Source organism: Parasteatoda tepidariorum, chromosome 5, assembly GCF_043381705.1.
Source record: "Parasteatoda tepidariorum isolate YZ-2023 chromosome 5, CAS_Ptep_4.0, whole genome shotgun sequence".
In the NCBI taxonomy this organism is placed as follows: Eukaryota; Metazoa; Arthropoda; class Arachnida; order Araneae; family Theridiidae; genus Parasteatoda; species Parasteatoda tepidariorum.
In genome coordinates, this window is record NC_092208.1 from 45,969,017 (window position 1) to 45,995,153 (window position 26,137).

The window sequence follows — 26,137 nt, forward strand, 5'->3', positions numbered from 1 at the left end:
AACAAAATAACATTTTTTTTAAACTGTTTTATAAGTATTTTTTAGCATATGTTTTTATTTAAAGAACTTTTGACACCCCTTTGACTTGATATTAGTATCAAAGTTTTCTTTTGAATCTAATATTTATAAAAAATTCATAAAGTGTCCGGTAAATGACCCTTTAATAATACGGCTTTAATAACAATTGAAAAACAAAGGAGAGCAATACCTATTAAAGAAATGGAAAATAGTATTCATTAAATAAACACAGAATTTCTTAAATCGCTTTATGTCAGATTTGCCTCATTTTCAATTTAAGCGACATCTGAGCTGTTAGCACGATATCGATAAGGACAAAATAAAATATTTCTTAGCATATAGCTTTTAAGAATTTCGACATCTATCATTTGACTTGATATTAAGTTTGTTCTTCATCATTTTATATCATGAAAGCTAATCTGAAAATAATTGAGCTACCAGTTTTTACATTTTTTAATGAAAGATCTTAATCGTATTCAACCCTAATTGTTACGAAAGCAATCGTGTTAATTTGAATTTTTGTCTCCAAAAACATATTTCTATGTTAGAAAAAAAAACTTCCGGCTTTATTTGCGTCTATTGAACTCAATTAATCCACTTTTTAAAATTTTTAAAGCCGGTTAGAATCTTGATTTAAATTTTGACTCAAAAAATACAGTGGAACTTAAATTTAAAAAAAATAAGAAAACTGCCTGACTACAAATTTGTTAACAACTTTGTAATCATTCTCAAATAAAGGATTGATAAGAATGAAGTCATACGACGACATTTCGAATGCATTGTGTTTCATTATTTCATTCTAAAAACAAAGTTCAAACCTTTTTTGCAAAAATAAATTTCGAAAAACAAGTACTTTATGCTCTTGAGTATTTTATCGCACTTAAAAAGTATAAACAATCACATATAAACAAGAAATGATTCTTATCAGTCAGATTTCACGAGCAAATGGAGTTTTGATTAGATAGGAGTTGAAAATAATGAGGACTATGACTTAACGAACTAAAGGAAAAATTTAAAAAAAAATTTGTCAGAACTTTCATGGAAGTGGATCAATTAAAATTCTTATTAAAATGACTTCGAATACTTTTTGTCTAGTTTTTTCGCTGATTTTCATTTTTAGTTATGTAAATTGTGATACTCCCGCTAATTGTACTTATGAAGATATTAGAGGAAAATGGATATTTTTGGAAGGAAAAAGGGAATCAAATTCTAGTATTGACTGTTCTGCAAATGGTAAGAATTAGAATATTATTTAAGATGCATGATGGGTAACATGTTCACATATATGTATGTAATGTAAGAAATAATTAAATATCACAATTCATTTAATATCATTATTATTCATAATAGTGATGTTTAATAAATATTCATAAAGTACTAAACATCATTATCTGGAAATAAGTAATTTCTAAAAATATTTTTTAATTATAAACTAGAATTATTTTTAAAAAATTCTTTATTAAATGTAATTAGCTCCTGACATATTATGGTATCATGACAAGAAATGTTATTAAACTCTAATAAATATTACGTGTGTATGATAGTTTGAAGATACTTGTTGTCAAAAGTTAAATCTATCTCATTTAATATTTAGGTGTCCTAAAAAGATCAGGGGTTACCTCCCTAATACAAAACAAAATCTAAAGCAAAAATGAATTTAATAATTTCTTGTTATTGTTGAATAAATACGACACGAATACAAATTCCGCGTGATGCTGTTAATTCTTTGATACAGAATTTTTAGAGAACATATATTTCACTCATTTATATTATTTTGTTTATATTTAGGTAAAAATAAAGTATAAAATATTGTATTTAGCATTTAAAAATTTATAGTTATGAAATATAGCATGAAACACCGGTGTGTCTTTTTCGGTGTTAAAGATAAAATCTTCCAAACACCGCTCAATTCCAAATAATATTTTTTCAAGTTTGCACTTAAATGCAGTTATTTTGATCTAAAACAACCAGTCGTTCATTATTGAAATTTTCTTAATTTGAAAAATCATTTATTATATTCTATAAACCAAAATGCAACAGATAAAAATAATTTTTTACTCAAAAATCAAAATCTTTATTTTTAAAAAAATAGGGGCTGTGGCAAAGAAGCGTCCAAGGCAAACTGCTCGCTTGTCGCCCCTGCAAAGAGGAGTGTATTCCCGGAAAGTAAAAAATTCTGTGGTTAAAAAATACGTACATTCTGACTAACAAAATATTCTTAAACTTTTCTGAAGTGCAGAGTGAACTTAAATGTTAATGATCTGAAACTTCATTATTAAATTTGTTTAAATATCATATTTTATTTAACATGAAATATTTTTATATATCAAGTATTTATCTGTTAAAAGAAATAATTTCATGATAAAAACATAAAAGTAGATTTTAGTGTTCTTAGACGTCCAAATGGTTGACTCCTTTGTCTAGATCAGAGGTCGCCAAAGTGGTCTATATAGACCCCCAGGGGTCTATTTAACAAAATTGGGGGTCGATCTGAATCAGGGGGTCGAATGGGGGTCGATCCTATTCGGAAGGGTCGATTGAGAGTCAAAGAAAAAACAGTTCTTAATACGTAAATCACACATATCTAATTGAGTAAGNATATCAAGTATTTATCTGTTAAAAGAAATAATTTCATGATAAAAACATAAAAGTAGATTTTAGTGTTCTTAGTCGTCCAAATGGTTGGCTCCTTTGTCTAGATGCTTGGGTCGTTGTCCCACACATGCCACTGAATATTTCTGTTTAGATCCTGAATGAGGTATCAATTTCATTTTTATTACAAGTTATTAATACTTTAGTTATTTTGTAACGAATTATAAAGCTTTTCAAGTCTAGTACAAATCACGAAGAGAGTTTTACTCTAAATAACGAATGATCCCTTACAGAAATTTAAGGTATTTTTGAGGCTTGTTTGATGTAGTTTTGAGATGTAAGGGTTAATTTGAGGCTCATTCAAATTTGATTTCAAAAAAGTGATTTTAAAAGATCAACCTTCAAAGGTGTATAATCATGGTGTATGAAGCTCCTTTATTCACACTGGAGGGGTTGTTTTGAGGTTGATGGAAATCTACGTTAGAGCAACCAACTTAAGGAGGTTGTTTTTAAGGTGTACCGATTTTTTTTTCTACACTTCAAGCAAATCTGTATATTTGAGGTGTGAAAATAATTTCACCCGATATAAACTAAAATTATTATATGTTATAAATGAGGTTTATTTTTTGAGGCGATATGAGGTTGAAATCGAGGTTTATTAATGAGGTAATTTTTAGTGCAAAACATAACCTCATTTTCCACCTCAGGTGCATTTTTTTATGTCTGTCAACCTCAAGAGCACCTTATTTTTTTGTAAGGGAGTATGGTGCTTTGATATAATAACTGACAACAAAATAAACTATTACAATAAAATTAACTATTCACTCATTAAATATTGTATTATGACAAACTATATGTTTACAAATCGAAACCTAGTCAAATGAAATTGGAAAAAGTACCATATTGATTACTCTAAATATAATTATAATGTATGTGGAACTATAGTTCCAAAATTTTTTTTACTTCGTTTCAATGCTATTAATGATATTTCTGTCGGTTATAAATAAAAGACATGCATAATTTCGATTTACTTAAAGTGATGACAACTGTTACTTTTCCAGGCACTTTCGAGGTTGAGCACACGTTACACATAAATCTTCTCTTTCCAAACGTAGCTGTTGATAGTTTTGGAAACAAAGGATTTTGGACAATTGTCTACAATCAAGGGTTTGAAGTGGTAATTAACTATCGCAAATATTTTGCTTTTTCTTCGTATAAAAGTCTTCCTAATGGCACAGCTACTAGTTTATGTGATCGCACACTGCCAGGTTGGAGTCATGATGTGCTTGGAAAGAATTGGGCATGCTACAAAGGATACAAACTGCAGAAACTTGATCATACAACAGAACATCAAGAGAGGAAGTAAGAAAATAATATCTTCGATCAGAATAGTCTTATAAGAGTTTAATTTTAAGTTGATCCATTAATCGAATAGTAAAGAATTAAAACTTCACCCGAAACTTCTATAGATATGTCTAAACTGACGTCACTTTTGACTTAGCTGTCCACTGGCGATCCATCGAAGACCAATCAGTTACAGATAGCAACCAATATGGGAAATACGTTTCTTTAGAATTGGATTACGAATCATCCGATAGCAGTAAAATTACTACAGTTGAAATATTATTTTTTGAATTTTTGTTTTATTAAAAAATAGTTTAAAAATGTTTGAATCGTAAGTTATGCAATTTTTTTTTATATATAAAATTTTAAAGTATGTAATTTTACATGGCAAAATACAAAATTTGAGCGAAATCGGCTGAATTGTTCCTGGGAAATTGAATTTTAAGGAAATCGTGTATTTAAAATTAAAATTTTCAGGAACTATTTAGCGGAATTCGTTTAAATTTCGTAATTTGCCATTTAAAATTACATACGTTAAAATAACGTAAAAATTGTATACCTTAAAAAAATATTTATTAAAAATTATTTTTTACATGGAATTATCTTTAGATAAATGAATTTTATAACTATGCGCAAAATTTTTTCGTTACGCTTAAAAAGTTCTCGTTACATGGCGAAATACGCAAAAAGTAAAATTAACAATAAGGGTTTGAAACTTTGGATCGCAACCCAGACCAAACTTTGAGGACCATATTTCTCAGATAGTGGCTACCCCTATATTCTAGGGTTCATAAATTCGAATCCGTTGAAAAAAAGGTATATGCTTATTCAGAGAAAGTAGATTTTTGTGTCTGATTTCGAAACTAAAAATATCGTCTGCGCAAATTAATTAAAATAATTGAGATCACCCACCGTGAAGATCCGATGAATAGATCAAAAGTTATTCAGAGTGATCCCTTATTTTTTTCTTTTTCTGTCGCTTACTGTACGTGATCAAAACACTTAATGACAATTTCTTTTATTCTTTTCAACTCTTTATCCTTAAGGGGAAATATTTTTTAACATTAAAATTAAGACGCGTTTCAGCCCTCTTCAACTTACCTTCTTTTAAATAGACAATTTCCCCCCCTAAAAGTTAAAAAATATATATATATATTATTGCGTTTATTGTAATATTAAGGTATTAATAACCCTTTTGATTTTTTTTAAAAGGACAATGACAATGTTGGTCAAACTGGTTTCATACACAAAGATAAAAGAGAGCAATAAAATAAAATTTCAATTAAAATAAAAATCAATTGAATCTTAAATCATGATTGTTTTTTATATCTATCTAACGGGTAGCTGATAGACGATATAATGTACATAATTTGAACATAAAAGCATCATATTTCCACTTTTTTCATATTTAATTTTATAATTGCAAAACTACCCAGACATTATAAAATGGTCGTGTAGCATTGCTGTTTCTCCAAAATTTTTGAAGCTTTGAGATACAGTAGGCTCGAATCCCGGTTTGAATCGGGATTTTTCTTTGTGCTGATAACTCAGGACCACCCTGAATAACTTTTGATCTAATCATCGGATCTTCACGTTCTAGAAATCAATCTTAATGTTTCGAGAAGGGTGATCTCAAATATGCTAATTAATTTGTGCAGACGATTTTTTAAATCATGAAATCAGACACAAAAGCGCTGTTGTTGTTGTTTCAAATCCCAGATACACCAACTGCTACACCGTCTGTATAAAACCAAAAATCTCCAAAAAGTCTAAAAACAAGTACGGATCCCTTAAAATCTCAGGAACAGTAAAACCTAAGGATTTGAGAATATGGTTAGGAGAGGCCTGTTTATGTTCAGCTAAAGTGAGCACTGAGCAGGCAGTCTGGGCTAAGTCAGACTTTTGCGACTGGTGCCCTAGGTTCTCAAATCAATTGAAACTGCTCTCTTCCCACTACCAGGAAACCAACTCTGAACACAAAAACATGTTTTATTTGAAAAAACATGCTTTTCCCCCCTGCGGATTCTAATTTCTAACTCCAAAAATGCAGGGGATAGCTGCAATCTGGGAAATATGGTTTCAATAGTTTGGTTAAGAGAGAGGTTCATTTATTTTTTTAATTTATTTAACGCGCACTGTATATACAGTTCTCCCTCTTGATAAGAATTTCCCTATACTTATGTTGCCTCCATGTTCCCATAACAAATCATACCTCTGAGGGTACTGATTCAGGAGTTTCCTAGTGTTCTGGGTTGGTTCAAATTTACAAGGCTACGGAGTTGAAAATTAGTAGTCGTAATCCCGAAATTGGTTCGACTGTTAAACGACGGTTATAAAATAAAATAAAATACATTATTTAGGAGCTGTGATGGCTCAGAGGATAGAGCATTCGCCTTCGAATGACGTGACCCGGGTTCGAATCCCAGCGACAGTTGATCAATACGAATTCCGCATCCGGCTTGTACCGAAAACAGTGCTGACGTAAAATATCCTCAGTGGTAGATGGATCATGGGTTATCGCCAACAGAAATAATAACTTAAATAAGTAAATAAAATCCGTTAATTCTTTGTATTATATTAAATCCAAATAACAATTATAATTTTCTTACTAAAACATATCTTCATTACTTTTAACATAAAGCAGTAACACTATTATTACAACTATTTATTTCAGTAACTTTCAGCAATTTCCTCGTCTATTTGATGAGAGTATGGTCCAAGATATAAATAAAGCTCAAAAATCGTGGACAGCTGTAAAATATCCAGAACTGCATGAAATGTCTCTCACTGAAATAATTAAGAAAGCTGGCGGCTTGAGATCTAGGATAAATAGGTAATTATTTTTTTATTTCTTATTTTGGAAAACACCAACAACAAAACACATTTATAATGTTTATATGATCACGAAAAAATTAGAAACTGATATTAATAATATGTAATAATATACTTAATATAATGATATGTAATAATAATAAATTGAATTTACATTCATTTGACATAAATGGATTGTAATTATACGCACGAATTAAAGATATGCCTGTAATAAAATTTAAAATGTAAAAGAAGCATCCATACAATATTTCTCTTTTTTTTTCTAAAACAAAATTCATTGTTTTTGGAGCCGTTCATAAATGATTTCGTGTTCTTTCTTCCTTTTTTTTTTTTACAAAATTTTTGAACCCCTCCTTTCCTTCGTCACAGATCAGATCCAGTTGTGATGCCATACACAACTGGTTCAGAAACAAAATACACGTTATAGATAATATTTCAAATTTTATTTTTGAATTTAAATTATGTATTATAGTGACATCTGTAAAAAAGACATTACCTGACATTTTATTTATAAAGGCTAGATTTGTACTTATTTTAATAAAAAATATGAAAAATATATATATATAAAAGTATTTATTTTGTTAATTTTAAATATTTTATTTGTAACCAAAATTAATGACATAAATGTTCTTAGTAACTCTCCCACCCCTTGGGGGCCGTCCAAATATATTTTGCAAGCACCGGACAGGGGGAGGGAATTTATGATTTGCTTATTTTGCTAAGAAAGGATTAGGAGAGGTTTGAGAAATGCTTACGTAAGACATTGAAATCTCCTTATTTTGCTTACAAAGGATTAGAAGAGGTTTGAGAAATGCTTACGTATGACATTGAAATCTCCTTATTTACTTATTTTGCTAACAAAGGATTAGGAGAGGTTTGAGAAATGCTTACGTAAGACATTGAAATCTCCTTATTTTGCCCCCTTATTTACTTATTTTGCTAACAAAGGATTAGAAGAGGTTTGAGAAATGCTTACGTAAGACAATAAAATCTTCCTATTTTCAATTTTTTTTAATGCAAATAAAAAGTAGTAAATAAAAAGACAATTAAAAGATTTTCAAATTTCGAATTGAATTTGAAAAAAGAAAGAGATGGACAAAAATTTTTCAATGAGTTTGAGAGGTCAAGTGAAAACAGAAAGAAAACACGATTTCTAAAGAATATCAGGCTTAAAATTTTGTAAAATGAATGCAAATGTAAATTTTATTATACGCAAATTTAAATTTTTTATTTTATCATATTAAGCAATTTTAATTTTTTATTATATTACGAAAATTTAAATTCTTTATTTTTTGTATCATTAAACTAGATTGCTATGATAAAAATCAAAGGGAAAAACAAAGAGGGTGTACTGCGATTTTCTAACGTAAGCATGGAGGCGGTTTTTGAATAGCTTATTTTCGTTGATAAGGGAGGGGGGTCCAAATTTGCTGAAAACATGCTTACGTAATATATGAACTGCCCCTTGTCGCAAACTGTTACAATTTAAAAAAAAAAAAAAAAAAAAAAAAAAAAAAAAAAAAAAACTCCCTCCCATTAAAGAGTATTATTTATGGACGGACTCTTTTGCGTATTTTTAAAAATATAAATAACTCACTAAATTAAGTTAGAATTTTATTCGCGTTCTTTAAATGAAGCAAAAAAAAAAATTAGCCTTTAATGTTTATTTATTTATTTATTATTTGTAGAGTTCCTCCAACAACACGAGTTCATCATAACCTTAAAAAATTGTCTTCTCTGCTTCCAGACGAATTTGATTGGCGAAATGTGAATGGAATTAATTACGTATCCCCCATTCGAAACCAAGGTAAGATAACACTGGCCTATAAAATGTATGGTTTAAAATACCCTGCGGAATTTATAGGGTTCTTTAAATAAATTTTAAGACGGATAATGCATGATTGAGCAGAAAACATTAAATTCTCATATACCCTAGCGATTAATATTATTTGATGCCTAGTGACAAAATTTGAGCGAAACTGCTTAATTAGTTCTTGAGATAAAGTTTAAAAAATTAAGGCACCCTAACAGCAGGAGGTAAGACAGGAAGACAATTTTGGCGTCACTAGAGAGGTTTTTTAAAATACCAAACAAATCTTTCTCACTTTTTTTTCTTCTTTCTTCTCCAAGATATGTGTAAGCCAGAGGCTCAACTGCATCCTTGAGTGAAATCAATCAATCAATTGACGTAATTTCTTAGTTGTGAATGATAACTAGTTATTTGCATTATCCCTATTGGACGATACGTATTTCCATCCCAATAGAAACGTATTCCTATTGGTTGCTATTTAACTGATTGATCATTGAACGATTTGCAGTGGACAGAACACCTGCTACGCCCACGACGAATTTCCTTATTTCCCTTTTATTTTGAACAATTATTTTAATTTAAAATACACATCTAGAATTCAATGCTTTTACTTACAGATCGTAGTCTGGATTGGGTGTTTTTGAAAGATCCAAGAGAAAAAAGTGAAATGAAATGCAAAATTCTTGCCGTCCTTGATAACATTAACATTGATTTCAGTAGTAATTTTTTAAGAGGGGAAATAAGAAGGCATTGTAGATGTATATTGAGAAAAGGGTTATTCTTAAGAAGTGTTTTACAGGATACTTAAAAATAGCACAAGACTTTCTCTTTCGTTATGCGAAAGATAACTTGGTCGGTGGTCGCCCACACATAACTTTATAAGTTTGTTTTTACTTTTTCCGTATTGATATCATAAAGGAATAAAAATATCTTCGAATTTGGCCTTTTTCGTAGGATATTGCTCACTCCAACAGTAGAAAAATTTATTTCCCTAAAAATACAAATTGTCACACTTGCGGAAGGATAATTTATGACCGTCGTTGAGCAGCCGACCCAATTTTGAGTTCATGAGTACTAATATTCAACCCCTTAGCCTTGTAATTTTGAACCAATCCAGAAGACAAGGAAACTTCTGGATCAGTACCCTCAGAGGTATGGTTTGATATGAACATATGGAGGACTTTGTGACTCGACAGATTTAACGTGCGAAAGTCACCATTTACTACACGGCCGGCGGGGATCGAACCCACGACCTCCTGGACATGGGCCCAGTGCCCTACCAGCCAGGTTATCCCGGCCATAGCGAAAGAATAGCAATTTTCAGATCGTTATAAATACGGATATTTTGTATCTTTAATATTAACATTTTGATAGTGATTTTATAACCGTTGTTGAACAGCCAATCAAATTTTCAGTTTACGACCACATGTTCAACTCCGTATCCTTGTAATTTTTTAACCCAATCTAGAAGACAAGGGAATTCCTGGATCAAGTATTGGGACTAATTTGCGTCCGTGGAGGACTTTTTGATGGAACTAACCCGCATTTGCGTTACATGGATTGGGAAACCACGAAAACCTCCCACGGTTAGCCTGACGGCAAGGGGACTTTAAACCAGGATCCGCCTACTATTGAAGATATTTTACGTCAGCACTGTGGTCGGTGCAAGCCGGCTGCGGAATTCGAATCAACCAGCCATTGACGGGATTCGAACCCGGTTGGGAGGCGAGCGCTCTATCCTCTGAGTCACCACGGCTCTTTGATTGTTATTTTGGAATTTTATATATATATAATGGACTTCTCACATAGTGCTGTACTTGTTATATAGAATTTTTACTGTATTTTCTGTTTTAAATATTTGCTGAAACATAAAATATATTTTAGGAAGTTGTGGAAGCTGTTATGCTTTTTCTTCGTTGGCTATGCTTGAATCTCGATTACGCATCATGACAAACAATTCTCTTCAAGTGCAATTTTCTCCTCAGGATATTGTCAGTTGTTCGGTATATTCTCAAGGTAAGTCTTCTTCAGATTTTTAAAATTTACAGCTTGCTTCAGAAGTATATTTTGAACGCAGTAAGGGGATACAAAAATCGATCGTTTCCAAAACGAAGAAAAAAATAGGAAAAACTCGCGCATTCGTTATCTTTTCTTACATAAATAATCCAAAAGATATGTATTCAGTATTACAAAAACTCGGTGGAAAGAGCTACAGTTGCTATCGCGATAAGTTTGCACTAGTTTTGATAAAATTTTACTAACCATTTCTTTAAATTTTAATCTTATACTATATGATTTTTTAATAAAAATATTTCAAAAGTTACCCGCATTCCACATGCACTGTGTTCAGCAAAAGAGAAACAAAAACAAATTATGCGAAAAATGTATGCTTATTGTGATTCTCATATAAATATTTGAAGAAAGCACGCACTCACAGAAACACCATCGATTTCTGTCTAATCACTGAAATTAAGCACTTGTTTTCACTTTTAAAATTTATTTACGAGCCTTGATAAACATGCATTTTTTACTCAATTTTTAGCAAGGATTCTAAAACTATACTTCAAGGACAGTCATTTCAAAATACCCTGCTTGTCAAAAACTACTATCTCGAATTCTATTTTGTTTTTATAAGTAGATAATATGTTATTGAATTCTCTACAATGTAGTGTAAGTATAAGTTTAATATCTCTATTTTGGAATAGTTCACAAGCTTTTACATTCCGTAACCCATGATCCGTTACCAGCGAGGGTATTTCACGCCAGCACTGTTGTCGGTGCAAGCCGGATGCGGAATTCGTATCGACCAGCCATCGCTGGGATTCGAACCCGGTCCGCCTCATTGCAAGGCGAACGCTCTAACCCGTGAGCCATCACGGCTCTAAAAGATGGATGTCCGGTTTAAATTTTATCTGTTCGAACAGGATGTGAAGGTGGCTTTCCATATGCTATAGCAGGAAAATACGCCCAAGATTTTGGAGTTTTACCTGAAGAATGCTTTCCATATGAAGGACAAGATAGTGGTTGCAATGAAAAGAAATGCAAACGATACTATGTTGCAGATTATAAATATGTTGGAGGATTTTTTGGAGGGTAAGTTTAAAATTTAACACACAACTTCTTTTATAATTTTCTAGATTCATGCGTAAGGTTATGTGTCAGTAAGCGTCTCGATATTGCATTTTTTAAAGAAAATCATAGCTATAGAGTGTATTATTAGTAATTCATTTTCTCTGCTAGGGTGTGTAAACGCAATAATATTTTGTCGCGATTAAAAACCTTTCCAGTGTAAATTAGTTAAAGGTCATTTACGATAGAGCAAAGTGGGAATTTTCTATTATTAGCTACCATTTTTATTTAAAAAAATTGCTTGTAATAATTTCAAAACGACCTAGACCTATAAAAATAAAAGGAGTTTGCGTGCATCTCCCTTATAATTCCAGAACCGGTCCTGGAATCTGGGTCAGCGGGTGCAAGGGACCATTTTAATCCAGAGCCTAAAAGTCGTTCAAAATTTTTTGTCGATCTATTCGGGAGGGACGTTTGAAAAGAAATTTTTTTCATTGGCATTGTTGTAAGTTAAACTATGGACGATTCTGTTTTTCCAAATATTTAAAAGATATCATCAGTGATGTCTGCTAGCTTAAAGCTCTTTTTAATCAAAATAAAAATTTATTTTACGTTCTTTGACATATGATTTTTTTTTTCGTGCTATATGTCAGGCAAGTTCAAGGATCAATGTGGATGATATTGTGAGTGCAACATCTCCGGTTTAGTATTTTCCAGCTTTCTGGAACTATATGTTTGTATTACTTATAGACACGCTTTTGAAATTCGTTTCTACAAAACCAAATTTAAAATGAACAGTTATTGAAATAAAAAAATAATAATTATGTACTAAGGAGTTAATTAATAAAGAAAAGGTACTTATTCGTTTCGGGAGACCGTAATAAATCGTCATACAATTATTACCGCAAATATTTAATTAATTTTGGTAATAGAGGTACTACTGGTATTATAGTAATTGATGATGTTTTATTAGGTATGGAAGATTGTAACAGGTACTAAAATCTCAAATTCTCTTGATATAGTTACGTTTACTGTTGATATAGTTTTTACGGCCGACTCTGAAAGGGATAAATAAGTTCAGAGAAAATTGCTCAATTGTATAAAATTTAATTTATTATGAGTTAGCATCGAGCAATAGCATCATACCAAACGATACTGAATACAGATAACTTTCATTTTGATGGATTTTAAATTACTTTATTGCGCATCGAAGTCAAATCAGTATGCTTAATTAGATTTTAACATATCTTCATAGTAATTTTATTGTTAAATAAACTTTTTATAGCCGCAGATCTTTACTAATGTGAATTTTTCCCTCAAAAAATATATAATTTAATCCAAGCAAAAAGTGGCTATTAAATAAATAGGGCCTATCGATATCGATCACCGACCTATTAGGTTTGAGGCAAAAGTGACTACTAAGTTACTAGAGTCTACCGGCCTTTGGCTACTAAGTGAAAATTTAGTAGCCGAAGGCAGTCTAGATGGAATTCTATTTCGAGATGGATGGCTGGTCTAGATGGAATACTATAAACTAATAACGTTAAGACACTTGGTCACGTATTTATGCCTCTTATCTTAAACAAATGTTTTCTAATTGTAAATATACACTCTATAGGTGCAACGAAGAGTTGATGAGGTTGGAAATCGTAAAGAATGGTCCTCTGACAGTTGCTTTCCAAGTTTATCCAGATTTCATGCTTTATCAAGGTGGAATTTACCACCACACAGGAGTGGGTGCGAAATTCAATCCATTCCACGAAGTAAACCACGGAGTCTTGATTACTGGTTACGGGGTGGATGAGAAAACTGGAGAAAAGTTCTGGATCGTGAAAAACAGCTGGGGAACAGGTTGGGGCGAGCAAGGATATTTCAGGATCCGAAGAAGCACCAATGAATGCAACATTGAAAGTATGGCTGTCTCTGCTATTCCTATACCTTGATTCTTGACGAAATTTCATGATCGCATAGTCGAGAATTTATTTATGCACTTTTAACTGATCACTATGATAATTTTTTAAATATACCTGGCAAAATTTTATACTTAACTGTTACTTATAACTTCTAAGAAGCAGTTTATGGAAAATAAAATTTAACTCAATTTTTATACACACATTTTTTTGATTACATATTACATAAGTGGTATCCCAACATCTGAGTCGCGAAACTCTCCATGGATTAAATGGTACCCGGCCACCCATTTAACTTTAAATAATTTCCATTTTATATACTGTGGTGTATTTGTCTCGGATTTGTGGTTAACCGTGAGTCACCTAAAGCCACACCAATAGCGTGCGTTCCACAGTGGACTGACTGATCGTAAGACACGGTTCCTGGTAGAACACAAAATTCGAGCATTACAGGCTGCGGTCAGTGTGCGAGTGGGTGACCACTCACATCAGGCTAAGAAGAGACAGAGGGTGTGCAGTATTGGTCCTCGTTAAACTGTTCTACCGTTAAGTCCTTGACTTCACCTACTGGACTACTAAAGCGGGAGAGTCACCCCCTTCGCAGAGGATCAAAATTATGATAGCATGTCTTCGGATCATCCTCAGTGACGTTTCCTAGACGTTCACCAATAGCCCATTATGCAGCTTTAGTGTGACATAAACTACAACACCGATACGGGCCTTTTATTTAAAAGGAATTTTCAAACACAATTAAATTAAAAGAATCTAAAACTTCTTTCTTCCACCCCTCCTTCTCAGCGGGCCGTGGGAAAATTATCAAATGCTGATTGGTCCGCGGCTATAAAAAGGTTGGGGAGCACTGATATACCTAGCACAGAACAAGGAACTTAAAATTTATAAGCACTTGTGTTACAAAAACTCAATTTTTTTTTTATTCAAAATTTTAAGTTAACAGGAAGAAAAAAACAGATTGAAAAATTAATTGCACTCAATATTCAAAAGTGAGAAGCAAACATTTAAATTGGTCCCATCTATGTTTGATGAGTTACTCGTTACCTTATCAATAGAGTCCTTTCTTTTGCCAGGAGCAACAGAATAAAAAAATGTTCCATCTCATTAGCCAAAAATATTAAGAGTTTTGGGGGTTTGAAAAGTAGTTTAGACTATTCTCTGTTACAGGGTTTCTTTAAATTTGAGGTGTGGAACCCCCTAAGCATTGCGAAAATCCGATACACATCTGAGTGAATCAGTTTCTTCACTTTTATCGTAATATACAATTTCAGAAGTCATTTATTTAAATTTTTAAGACGGAACAATGTGAAAAAAAAAAGATGCAAGAATCAAACTTAAAAATATAATACAAAATTAAAAAAGTAACACAAAAATAAAAACATAATACAAAAAAAAAATTCAATTACTTGGATAAATTCAAACATTAACTACAGTATAAATGTGTGTCAATCTAATTCTATTTTTTAAATTTATTTTATCAAATCTCGGCGAAACAGTAGGACATCGCAGGACTAAGCACTTCAATATTCTTTAGCTTTGACCGACCATTTTAAATTAAACATTTCGCCGATATGAGCTTGAATTTTCGACAAATGAATGGTGGATATAAAACAAATCAAGGATCGAGTATTAAAGATTGCATTTAATAAATCACCAACTCACAAGTGTGAATATTTTGTTTTTAATGCCCCCCCCCTAAATATGGATATAATTTAATAGCCGGTTAGAATAGATTTATCGACCTAAAAATTTATATAGATCGGCTTTGAAGCAAATTAGACAAAATTATTTGTTGTAGTTCATTTACGTCGCACTAGAACTGCACAATGGGCTATTGGCGACGGCTTGGGAAGCATCCCCGAGGATGATCTGAAGACATGCCATCACAATTTTGATCCTCTGAAGAGGGGATGGCACCCCCGTTTCGGTAGCCCGACGACCTGCACGCGAAGTGAGGTAGAACAGTTTAACGAGGACTAATACCGCCCACCCTCGGTCCCTACGCAGACTGATCCAAGTGGTCACCCACCCGCAGACAGTGATGCTTGACTTCGGTGACCTGCTGGGAACGAACCGTGTCTTAACGATCAGTCCACTGCGGGACGGACAAAATTAGATATAGGACATTTAAATTTTTAGAAGTTAAAAAATAAGGGGCACTAGTAGGAATATAAACTAAAAGCAAAGTAAAACAAGTCCAATTCAAGAAAAAAATATATAATTTAGAAAATAGTAACAAAATTTATTAACTATTTAGGCGGAAAACTGTAAAAACGAAGCCACCATTTTGCAGCGAATCTTTCAATTGAAATGAAAAGTACAATTAGTAACTTTAGATTCGACGAGCATTTTTTAAGAAATAATTAAAATAAAAAATGTTTCTCAATATCCAAGTCCGATTTTTATAACAATAATACATCATGTAAATCATCTAGTCTTTGATAAATAATTATCTTACATTTGCACACAGTAGATTAGAGGACTATTTTAACAGATTTATCAAAAATATCGTAAACAGCGACTCTTTAATGTTAAACTTGCCTTAAATCTATTAATTCTATTTTGTAACATTTTTGCATTAAAAATAAATGTCGTAGTTTGCTAGTATGTATCAAAGGGATCGGGTATACGGCTGGATTTAAGTTGAGAACGGCACAAAATAGTACTATTAATTTAAAATTTAATAGCTAAATTATCCTTTAAAAAAAATCTGATATAAAAAGTTGGACTTACTAGTTACACATTATTGGCCTTAGTAAATTGAAAAATAAACGGAACTAAAATGTCTCTTTATAATATTAAAAACAAACATAAATAGAAAAAAGTGAATTTTATTAGTCATTTTTCAAGTCACATAGAGAAATTAAAAATTGTACAAAAAATTTGAGCACATATACAGTTTACATTTCTAAAACATACATAGCATTATAAAGATATATGGCAACAAAATACTTTGAAAAATCATATAAAATAGGTTAAAATCACGTAATTGCAAATAACACTATTAAAATATATATGGCAGTTAAAAATGCATTAAGTTATTCAACAACAGCAATAAATTATTGCACTTTATACCTAACAGTAATTATTTACAAATAAATAAAATACTATGATTTATAACTTGTTTCTAAAAATGGCAAGTAAGTTTTCTATGCCTGTTGCCAATTATTCAATTTAGGAATGATAAAACTCGATTTAGGAAGATAGCTAATCATCATTAAGACCATCATGAGTGTTCAGGTACAGTTTTCAAAGCATCTTCATCGGACCGTTCTATGTCACAGTTCTGAAATAAATATAAAATTACAATAAAATACATGGCAACACATAACAACATTCGTAAGTATGTTTACATTAACAAAACTAAACTAAAGTAATAAATATGAATAATGACCACATTTCTTTAAATTTTTAATTGGAAAAATTCGCCTTACGGTAAATTTTGCTTGTATCAATTATGAAACAATTCTAATTTGTATTGACATCACGAGCCTCGGTTGGAATTTGAGCGACCTAGCTAATCGGGAACTGGTCGAAATTCGAATAGACATTCCATTCAACAATAATATGGAGTTTATAGCGGTCAGAAAACGATTGTAACTTGTACTGTCGTCCCGATTCAGAACTCCAGTAAAAATTTTATAACTGAAAAAATTAAGAGTTATAACGATTGAAGAATAAGTATCCATTATGAAATTAGTTGAACTAAAGTTTATTACCTGCTTAACAGGTTAAATGTTTTCGCATTTTTTGTCGCATTATTGCAAAACTATACACACTTAAAACAAAAGAAAAATAGTATAAATTTTATAATTTAATATAATTTTTATAATTTAAAAACTTTTTTTATTAAAAAGTAATACAATTATTATATTGAAAATGCAAGAGATAATTTTTATTTTTTAAATAAAAACAGTGCGCCTCTAAACTTTTTAGATTCAACAAAGAATAAAACTTTTTACTATACAAAACTCATTGAATAAATAAATTTTAAAAATAAAAGATTCATATCGCGTCAAACGTAAACTTTTATACACACACACAAAAAATTTTTTTTTAACAAACACTGGAGGAGACAAATGAGGGATTAACAATGTTTTGAAGGAAGCAAACAATTAATGATCTCAAAAATTAGAAAAATATAGAATTTTTAGTTTTCTTTGTGAAGCTGCAAGTCTATTATTTACACCGAGGACCCCCAAAAAATAATAAAAACTGATGCACCTGCCCTAACAACCCGCAGTGCATCAATATGACGTTGCATGGGTTTACTAATGATTGTAAGTATACTGGAGGCAATTCACACCATGGATCCTGTAGGGTTGGAGACCACAAAATTCCAAGATGGAGACCTTTTCTGCATAGTATATTGCAAGGCATTCCAGATCAATAATGTTCTTCTGGAGAATACGCAGCTAAAGGGAAAATTTTAGGCCAAAATTTGTCCTCACAACCAGTTTGTAATAACTCTCAAATGTGTGGAGTGGCAAAATGGACCAGAATGGGTTCAAGTCATTGGACAGGTTAGTTCAAATATTTGTACAAACTAATGTCAGACATAAAAAATAAAATAAGATTATTTGGATCGCCCAAGGTCATGGAACTAATTTTCAACCGAAATATGTAAGTCCCAGGTTTGTAATTGTATTATTAAAATAATTACCTTCGAAAAGATATTCAAATTAGAATACTTTACTTTTATTACAAGTCATGAAATACATAAAAACAAGTTTATTTAACACGTTGAATGCCACGCTAATTTTACATGGCTGGCCCATCTGGCCAAAATGATTTTCTCAGTATTTATTGCATTAATTTCTTCAAACCATTTTAGTAGCGATAATATAAAATAAAATTAAAAGCATTAAAAATTTACTTGAATTATGTATTTCTAATAATTTTGGCTTCGTCGGTCACCGGTGACCCCCATGGTATTCAACGTGTTAAAAAAAGCTTAAAATTTAAAAAAATAAGAGTCTAGACTTAACGTTTTACTTAAACTTACATATTTAATACTATGAACACACAAAAAAAATTGCTTTTAATTCTGAAAACATAATGTAGAATAACTTATGTCATAACAACAGAAATAGGTATGCATAATGATTGTTCAAATATTCATAAGCATTGAACAAAAGAAAGCAGTTTGTAATTTGTTTCGTTCAGGTAACAAAAAAGGGGAGTATATAGCAAGACACTAAATCCTCTTATCTTTATCTGGGGAAAAAAATCAGACTAATTTATGGAAAATATAACAAACAAAAAAATTAACATGCGAGGGTTCAAAAAAATAAACGAAGGTTTGCAATTAAACACAAGGCGAAAAATTAGTCCAATGTTACCCTTAAGAATAATTTAGTTTCTTTTAAATATTCTTCAATCTGATTTATTCAATGACTTAATAAAGAGCCGTGGTGGATCAGGGGATAGATTGCTTGTCTCCCAATGAGAAACCCTGCTTCGAATCCAAGAGATGACTAGTCAATACGAATTCCGCACCTGGTTTGCACAGACTGCTGTGCAGACATAAAATATCCTCACTGATAGAGCGATCTTGGGTTAGAGTTCCCTTGTCATCAGGCTAACCGTGGGACGTTTTCCTCTTGATGTAAAGAAAATTCAAGCTAGTTCATAAAAAAAAGTCCTGCACAAGGCAAACTTATCCCAATACTTGACCCAGGAGTTCCCTTGTCTTCTGGGTCGGGTTCAAAATTACAAGCTTACAGAATTGAACATTGGTAGTCAAACTCGAAAAAATTTGGCACAACAACGGTGATAAAATTAAAAATACTTAAAAAATTTTCAAATAATTTTACAGAAAATTGCAATTTATGAAGAAGTCTTAAAAAGCTAAATTATGGTAACAACAAAACAAGATACAGAGTGAACAACAAAAATAAACTTTATTGACTCAAATAAAATATCATAAAATCTAAAAAATATATATGTGTATACGAAACTAAACATAATAGAACATATAAGAGCTGCACAATAAAATTTCAAAACTTGTAACATCTCATACGAATGAAAGATAAAATTTTTGAGTTAACAAAATTGAATATTCTTCAAAAAAAAAAAAAAAAAAANAATATTATTAATGGTCAGTTATGGACTGGTCTATTTACCTGGTAATCCTTGTTAAATATTGACTATATTATGGGGGATAAGTAACAAATATCTAAAAAAAACTTATTATTTCATCCAGTCCATCACTGTAAATAACTTTTCAACTTAGAATAAGCCCTGTTAACCCATTAGAAGCCAAAATCTTTCATTTTTAAATCTAAATCTTAGATTTACTAATACTTTGTCTTTACTTTGTTTCAAAGTTTGTTAGCAGAAAACTTATAAACTGGCATCAATGCCTGATTAAATGTCTATTTTCCTGGAAAATTTTTATGTTCTTGTAATAAATCAATCAATCAATCTTTCAGCAGTAAAATACATGCTATAAACTTAGTTATAAGCATTTTAAAACTTAAAAAAATTGGTGCCAGCAGCACCCTTCAAAATATTATGTGATAAGTCGAATTTTGCACTTTTAACTATCAATAAAATGTAATTTTTCCAACCGAGAAACAGATTTTTGCCTCACAATAACATTTCTTTCAGCATTTAAGATTAATTCAATCCTCTTTCAATAGTGACAATCTAAAATTATTATTTTTAGTAAGAGTAGTATGGAAAATTGCACCAAGTTCTGACAAATTCATCAGTGATAAAGAACCAGAAGAAACTATCAAAAAATGGATATAATCCTTAATTTCTGAAAATGCAACAACTGGATTAAAGCATTAAAAATTCAAAAACAGTTTAAGCTAATTTGAGAATAAATACATTCTTTTTTCTGCAAACTTTGATCAAAATTCCTGATTTTGATAATTAGAGAAAAATAATCTAAACATTGATCATGTTATTTTTTACCAAAGACTAAGAATTTAAATAGGGCTCCTTATAGTAACTAATGAAGACAACTTTTAACCTACTTTACAATAAGCATACTTCAGAATTTAAAACTTAGTTAATAGTACTAAATTAAAAGCACTAACTTTTAAAACTCTGACTAAGCAGCAGTTTTGGTAAAGGTTTTGTTTCACATCATGCATATCTTTAAATTTACAAATAAGTGTACTGGGTTTATTTAAAATCCTAAATAGATATAAATTATTCACACAATTTTTAAACATAAAAGAAAAAAGTGGCTTTGTAGTGTTTTCCAAAAATTAACTTGTAAAAATTTATTGAATTTAAAAAATGCATAGGAAATCATTTTTATTAAATGTTGTTTGATGGGTTAACAGGGCAAAAATAAATAAGGGGAAAAAAAGAACTCATAATCATTTAACTTTCAATAAGTTATAATTATCAAGAATCTCAAAAATGATCTAGATTCAAAAATCAAAGGAGATATAAATGTTGATTTGCTGCATTTTGTTCTCAGAAAACTATTTTTAAGTGTTAAAATTAGTTACAAATTTACCAACAAACGGCGCTGCAGAATGCACAATTTAAAAACAAATGTTTTCTGAAGCATATATCAGATAATTTTATCTCCAGCAAATATTCAGAAATATTTGAAGGAGTCTTAATTTTGTCTTCAGAAGACGTTGCTGCAAATAGTAATTATTTAGAAAACAATGTTTAGTAACTAGCGCAACCTGTTGACAACATTTGTATCAAAAACTAACTAAATTTGTGAGAAAAACTTTCTTTTAGCAGAACAAAGCAAACCTTTAATTTTCCTTCTAATTTTGTTTCTCTCCGATTCTCAAATAACTTGTCATTTTTGGGTTATGTGTCATGAAAAGAATATTGAAAACTGCTTACATTATATTGCACATCAATATTTAAGAATAAGATAGGGATAATTTAAATACACACATACAATTCACACACAAGAGTAAGTACAAACACATCATATAGAGTACTCAACTATATAAATTTCAAAATATAGATTGAACCAATAAGTGGAAAATATTTCATGGGTAACTGACACAAGCATTTAAAATAATGGTTAAACGGTGGCAATAAATTTTTTGAAAGAAAAAAGAAAGACGAGAAATAGTTTAAATTTTAACGACATATTTTTATTTAGCTAAAAACGCATTAAAAATTCTCACAGATCTAATTTTGTGAAATGTTAGTTACCCATAAAACAGCCCATGTAAATATGTATCTATGGGAGAAAATTGGATCAAAATATTTCCATCACAGAAGTTTTTGAGTGAAAAATTAAGTTAGAGTAAGTAGAAAATAGAAACTTAGTGAGTAAATTTTCCGATTTTAATACCAATAAATTTTTTCAGAAAATGAACAACTAGTTTTCATTCAAATGTAAGCTCTGATATACTTAAACATTGACCTCCTTCAGTATTACTAAACTACTAGTTACATCACTAAATTCTTTAAAAATGCACATCTTTTTATAATGTTCAATATGTATCTAATGATTCAATTGAAAACAACGTCACAATTTTTGGTAGCCACTAAATAACTGTCAGTTTCTTTGGCCCCTAAATATATAATTCAATATAAAATTTTTAAATAAAATAAAACACAGAAAAAAGTACAATAAAATAAAAGTTACCACACAAGATACCTAAAATATGAAACATCAGAGTACTTCTCCGTAATGGTACTTGCATAAAGATTTTTTTTAAAAATTCATTTCACAATATAATCATTTTTCCAATGTTATATTGGAATTACTATATCAGAATTTCGAAACCTTATCCCAAAGCTTCATAAATTTATTTTATCCTAGTAATCATAACTAAATTTTAAGTATACCAATAAAATGCGGGCATAATTACAGCAAACAATTTTGGAAGAGCTTTATATCACACAGTAATTTCATGCATACTGTAAATCAGGACAACTTTGGCCTATTTTTTCCCCACAATTTTTTTAATAAAATTTAAGTATAAGAAATATTCCATAAGAAATAATTTGGAATGTAAGAAATATTCCAAATAGTTAGAAAATGATATAGGATAGACGGGCATAAAATGCAAAGCAACAAATTTAAGTTTCTGAAAATATGATATTTCTGATCATACTTTGAAATATTTATGTTTCTTGGATGTGCAATCTATTCTAAATCTTATCTAAAAAGCAACAATTCTTAGCCCTTTAAAAACTAGTGTAAATAAATAGTTTTGAATTACTTATGTGAGATACAAAACAAACTTATAAGAAATTAATTACAATAAAAGCTCGGTTATCTGGAATTAAACTGCGAGAAAAATACAAAAATCGAATTTTCAGAAATTTATAATTTTTTTCCTAAAGATTAATAAGAACATTTCGAAATCACACAGTAGTAATTTATTGATCGATATTTGATACAAGACATTTAATTTCACTCAATTATAAACAAGCATTTAGATTATATATTAAAAAAAACTACTGATAATTTTTTCCTTTTAATTTTAATGAATAACTACTATAGGTTTTCTTCCTTCATCTTTATTTTTTCATAAGATTCAATTGTAATGTTTCTTTTGTTTTCATTGAGGTGGTTCATTTTCTTTCTTTCTAGAAAATAAGTTAATATTAAAAATTAAGATTTTGGTGCTCTAGTATCCAGAATTTTTGCAAATCCCACACATTTCGGATACTCAAGCTTTTACTGTAATTTGAAAATCCTATATTTAAACTAAAAAAAATATGCATGAACAATAATAACAAAACTCATTACACTTTTTACAATAACATTACTATATTTAGAAAACAAATAGTCTAAAAAATAGTATAGATTAAATATAAAAATTCTAGAATAATTGCATTGAATATTAAGCACATTTAGAATACATAGCTGGAATAATAGTTAACCAATCATTACACCAAAGATCTGTCAAACAAATTCCTTGAAAGCAGCTTGTTTTCAGTAGAGGTTTTATAAGGACTTGCAATAAAATGATTTTCTTTTGTATTTTAAAAATAATAATTTGCTATAAAAGCTTACAATATAAAATGAGAATACAAATGTAAAGAAAGCCTTATTTTATGGCAATAAATTTGAAAATAGCAAAGTTATTTCAGCGGCACTAATTTGTTTTGTATAAACCCTGTACATTCTGAATTTCCTAGTTCACATTATAAAAGTCAAAATAATTTACTCAAAAATAATCTCATAATATACAATTCTTTATAAACCTTACTAATATTTTGACAAGAACTTTACATTACAAAAAAGTAAGCCTCCCATTAGAATGCACAATTATTCCATTTACAATAGATACACTCAAGCAGACCATTTTAGTAATTACAAACATTCAGTGCAGTAAGAATAATTTCAGGACTAGAATTTTGACATTCCTCTATGAATGTTCCTAAACAGATTGACATAAGATGACATTTAATAAACTTTTGTTGCTGCATCAAACAGGAAGAACTTTTTTTCACCCTCACATCCTTCTATTCCTAGATCTTCCTTTAATTCCTTAAACTTGAATTTGTCATCAAGTTCTCCCGGTACCTAAAAAACAATTATCTTTATTACATGCATGAATCTACACATTAAACATTTAAGACACAAAACACAGAAGCTATTAACTAGCCAAATTCATTTTCATAGTGGCAAAATTCCCTATGTAACTGACTGACAATACTTGGCTTAACGTATTATAATTTCTCGAAATCGCTTTGTTTTATAATTATTAACGAAATTTAAATTCGCACTGCTAAATGTAACTAAAATTATTGAAAAATATTAAGTGCATTCTGACATTTTTGCAAGCCAGTTACAATAAACTTTTCAAGGATTTACGGCTTTTGCTAAATATTCATTTTTAAGAATAGTTTTTTTCTTTTTAATTTCAGTCAGCTATTCATAGGAATTTTCCAGGCAAAATTTTTTAAAGCTGTTAAGCGTTAATAAAATTGACAAAAAGTAATTTTAAAAATGTTTGAAAGAAACCACATTTTTACTTTCAAGTATTGTTAGTACAAACTAAGAATACAATAATTTAATAACAATTAAAAAATTTCGAATTTACTTATATTAGATTTATTGAAGTTTAATTGAACAAAAAGCATTACATTTAACTTTCTTAAAATTTTATTGATCACAATATTGTTAGAAGCAGCAACACATCAGCAATTTTAATTTTAACAATAATTTTAATGTGTACTTGGAACACAATTTAGTTCCCTTTGGAAGTTAATTTAATACACAGAAATTTTGTAGTTAAAAAATAAATTGGAAACAATGGGGAAAGCAAAATATATCAAGCAGTTTAGTAACTTGAAAAATTTAAAGCGATGAATCAAAACTTACATTCTAACTCGATGACTCCTTTCTTCTGGAAGTTATTTCGCTCTTCATGGCTTTCTAAGTATGCTAAAATAGTCTAAAATCAAAAGATAAGGTGCTGAATCACTGGGCCATAGAAAATGTGAACACCAGTGGATAATGAAAATAAACTGAATACCAAAACACTGCTTGATATAAAAAAGTTGAAATAGCTTCAACTCAACTATTCTAAACAACAACATATAAAATTTAAAACCTCGTTTATAAAAGTAATAATAGAGTGCAAAAAATATGGTGACTGAAATTCAGACCAATCGTTTGAAAACAAATCCACAGAAAAGCCATTTTTCAAAAGATAAACTTTCGTAGCTGATTACATACGATTTTCGTTTAAAAGTGATAATAGCAAATTACGAGTAATAAATTATTTTTGATAGTTTAAAACTGTAAAATATAGTATCCTACATTTTATTGCACACGTTCTTAATAATTCATTTTTACTAAACTTTGTTAGAATTTTAGAAGTTAATCACTTGAATATGGTTTTCTTCTAAACAGATGTAGATTTTTACAACATTGAAATATAAGAATACTGATTGTAAGCAGTATATAAAATTATATTTAACAAGCTTAAAAGTGCAATATCTATGGAAAAATCTGAATCTTCAATACTTAAAATGAAATTTTTTTAAAATTTGATTTAATTTTATTCCATTTTGATGAAATCATTGATTCTTTCTATTCAAATTTCCAGAAAACACTATACAGTGAGAGAAGATTTTCATTGCGAATTCTGTTATACTTCCATCTGTGTATTAAAATTTAAAAGTTTAGAGACAAATGGATTCGAACGTACTAAGAGTAAGCATTGAAGTTTCAAATATTGATAAAAGGTTTTAAAAATATCAAAATGTAAACAAATTGTTAGAACTTTCTCACAATTTAATCTTCTTAAAATTTGCTTGCATTTGTATATTTTGATTTTTTTTAAACAGTTTGAAACCTCATGGCTTACTCTAGGAATGTCTAAACTCACTTTTTCTTAAGTTTTTAAATAGTTTATGAAGGTGTAAGAATTTACTGAGAAGGGTTTCTCTTTTAGTATAACATGCTCTTAAGCTAATTTTTAATACAAAATCTACTCAAATAAAATTGATGTCCGGTAAAATACTCAAGAGTTGACCTATATTGTAGCTGTATTTTCTTCCCAAGTAAAAAACTATTTCCCGGTAAGCTGCTCCATATTTTTCTCGAGCAAAAACAATTTGTGTGAATAATTTCAGTTTTAACACA

At 30.0% G+C, this 26,137-nt stretch overlaps 2 protein-coding genes across 11 annotated transcripts in view; one reads left to right on the plus strand and one right to left on the minus strand.

Moving 5' to 3' along the window:
* Window positions 1-813: 813 nt before the first annotated feature.
* LOC107450247 (dipeptidyl peptidase 1) lies at window positions 814-13,772 on the plus strand. Its single transcript, XM_043049894.2, has 7 exons — window positions 814-1,251; window positions 3,672-3,972; window positions 6,629-6,787; window positions 8,475-8,593; window positions 10,481-10,612; window positions 11,521-11,689; window positions 13,284-13,772. Exons 1-7 carry the CDS (start codon window positions 1,089-1,091, stop codon window positions 13,606-13,608), a joined length of 1,368 nt encoding a protein of 455 aa, XP_042905828.1. The 5' UTR covers window positions 814-1,088; the 3' UTR covers window positions 13,609-13,772.
* Window positions 13,773-16,402: 2,630 nt separating this feature from the next.
* The window catches only part of LOC107450223 (6-phosphofructo-2-kinase/fructose-2,6-bisphosphatase), a 51,428-nt gene continuing 41,693 nt past the window's right edge, over window positions 16,403-26,137 (minus strand). For 5 of the 10 annotated variants that reach the window (XM_043049892.2, XM_071181398.1, XM_071181399.1 and 2 more), the window contains exon 14: window positions 16,403-16,873. In XM_043049892.2, the coding sequence (XP_042905826.1) occupies window positions 16,814-16,873 (60 nt within the window). In that variant the 3' untranslated portion in view covers window positions 16,403-16,813. Of the gene's footprint in view, window positions 16,874-23,054; window positions 24,068-24,868; window positions 24,942-26,137 lie in introns of those variants that run through there. The other 5 variants (XM_071181397.1, XM_043049888.2, XM_043049887.2 and 2 more) reach the window with 2 other exon arrangements.

Bases quoted from the DNA above. Each gene is read 5' to 3' on its own strand.
- LOC107450247 (XM_043049894.2), top strand. From the start codon at position 1,089: ATGACTTCGAATACTTTTTGTCTAGTTTTTTCGCTGATTTTCATTTTT. The intron at 3,973-6,628 runs GTAAGAAAATAA...TATTTATTTCAG, and splicing joins ACAGAACATCAAGAGAGGAA to TAACTTTCAGCAATTTCCTC. The intron at 6,788-8,474 runs GTAATTATTTTT...TATTATTTGTAG, and splicing joins TTGAGATCTAGGATAAATAG to AGTTCCTCCAACAACACGAG.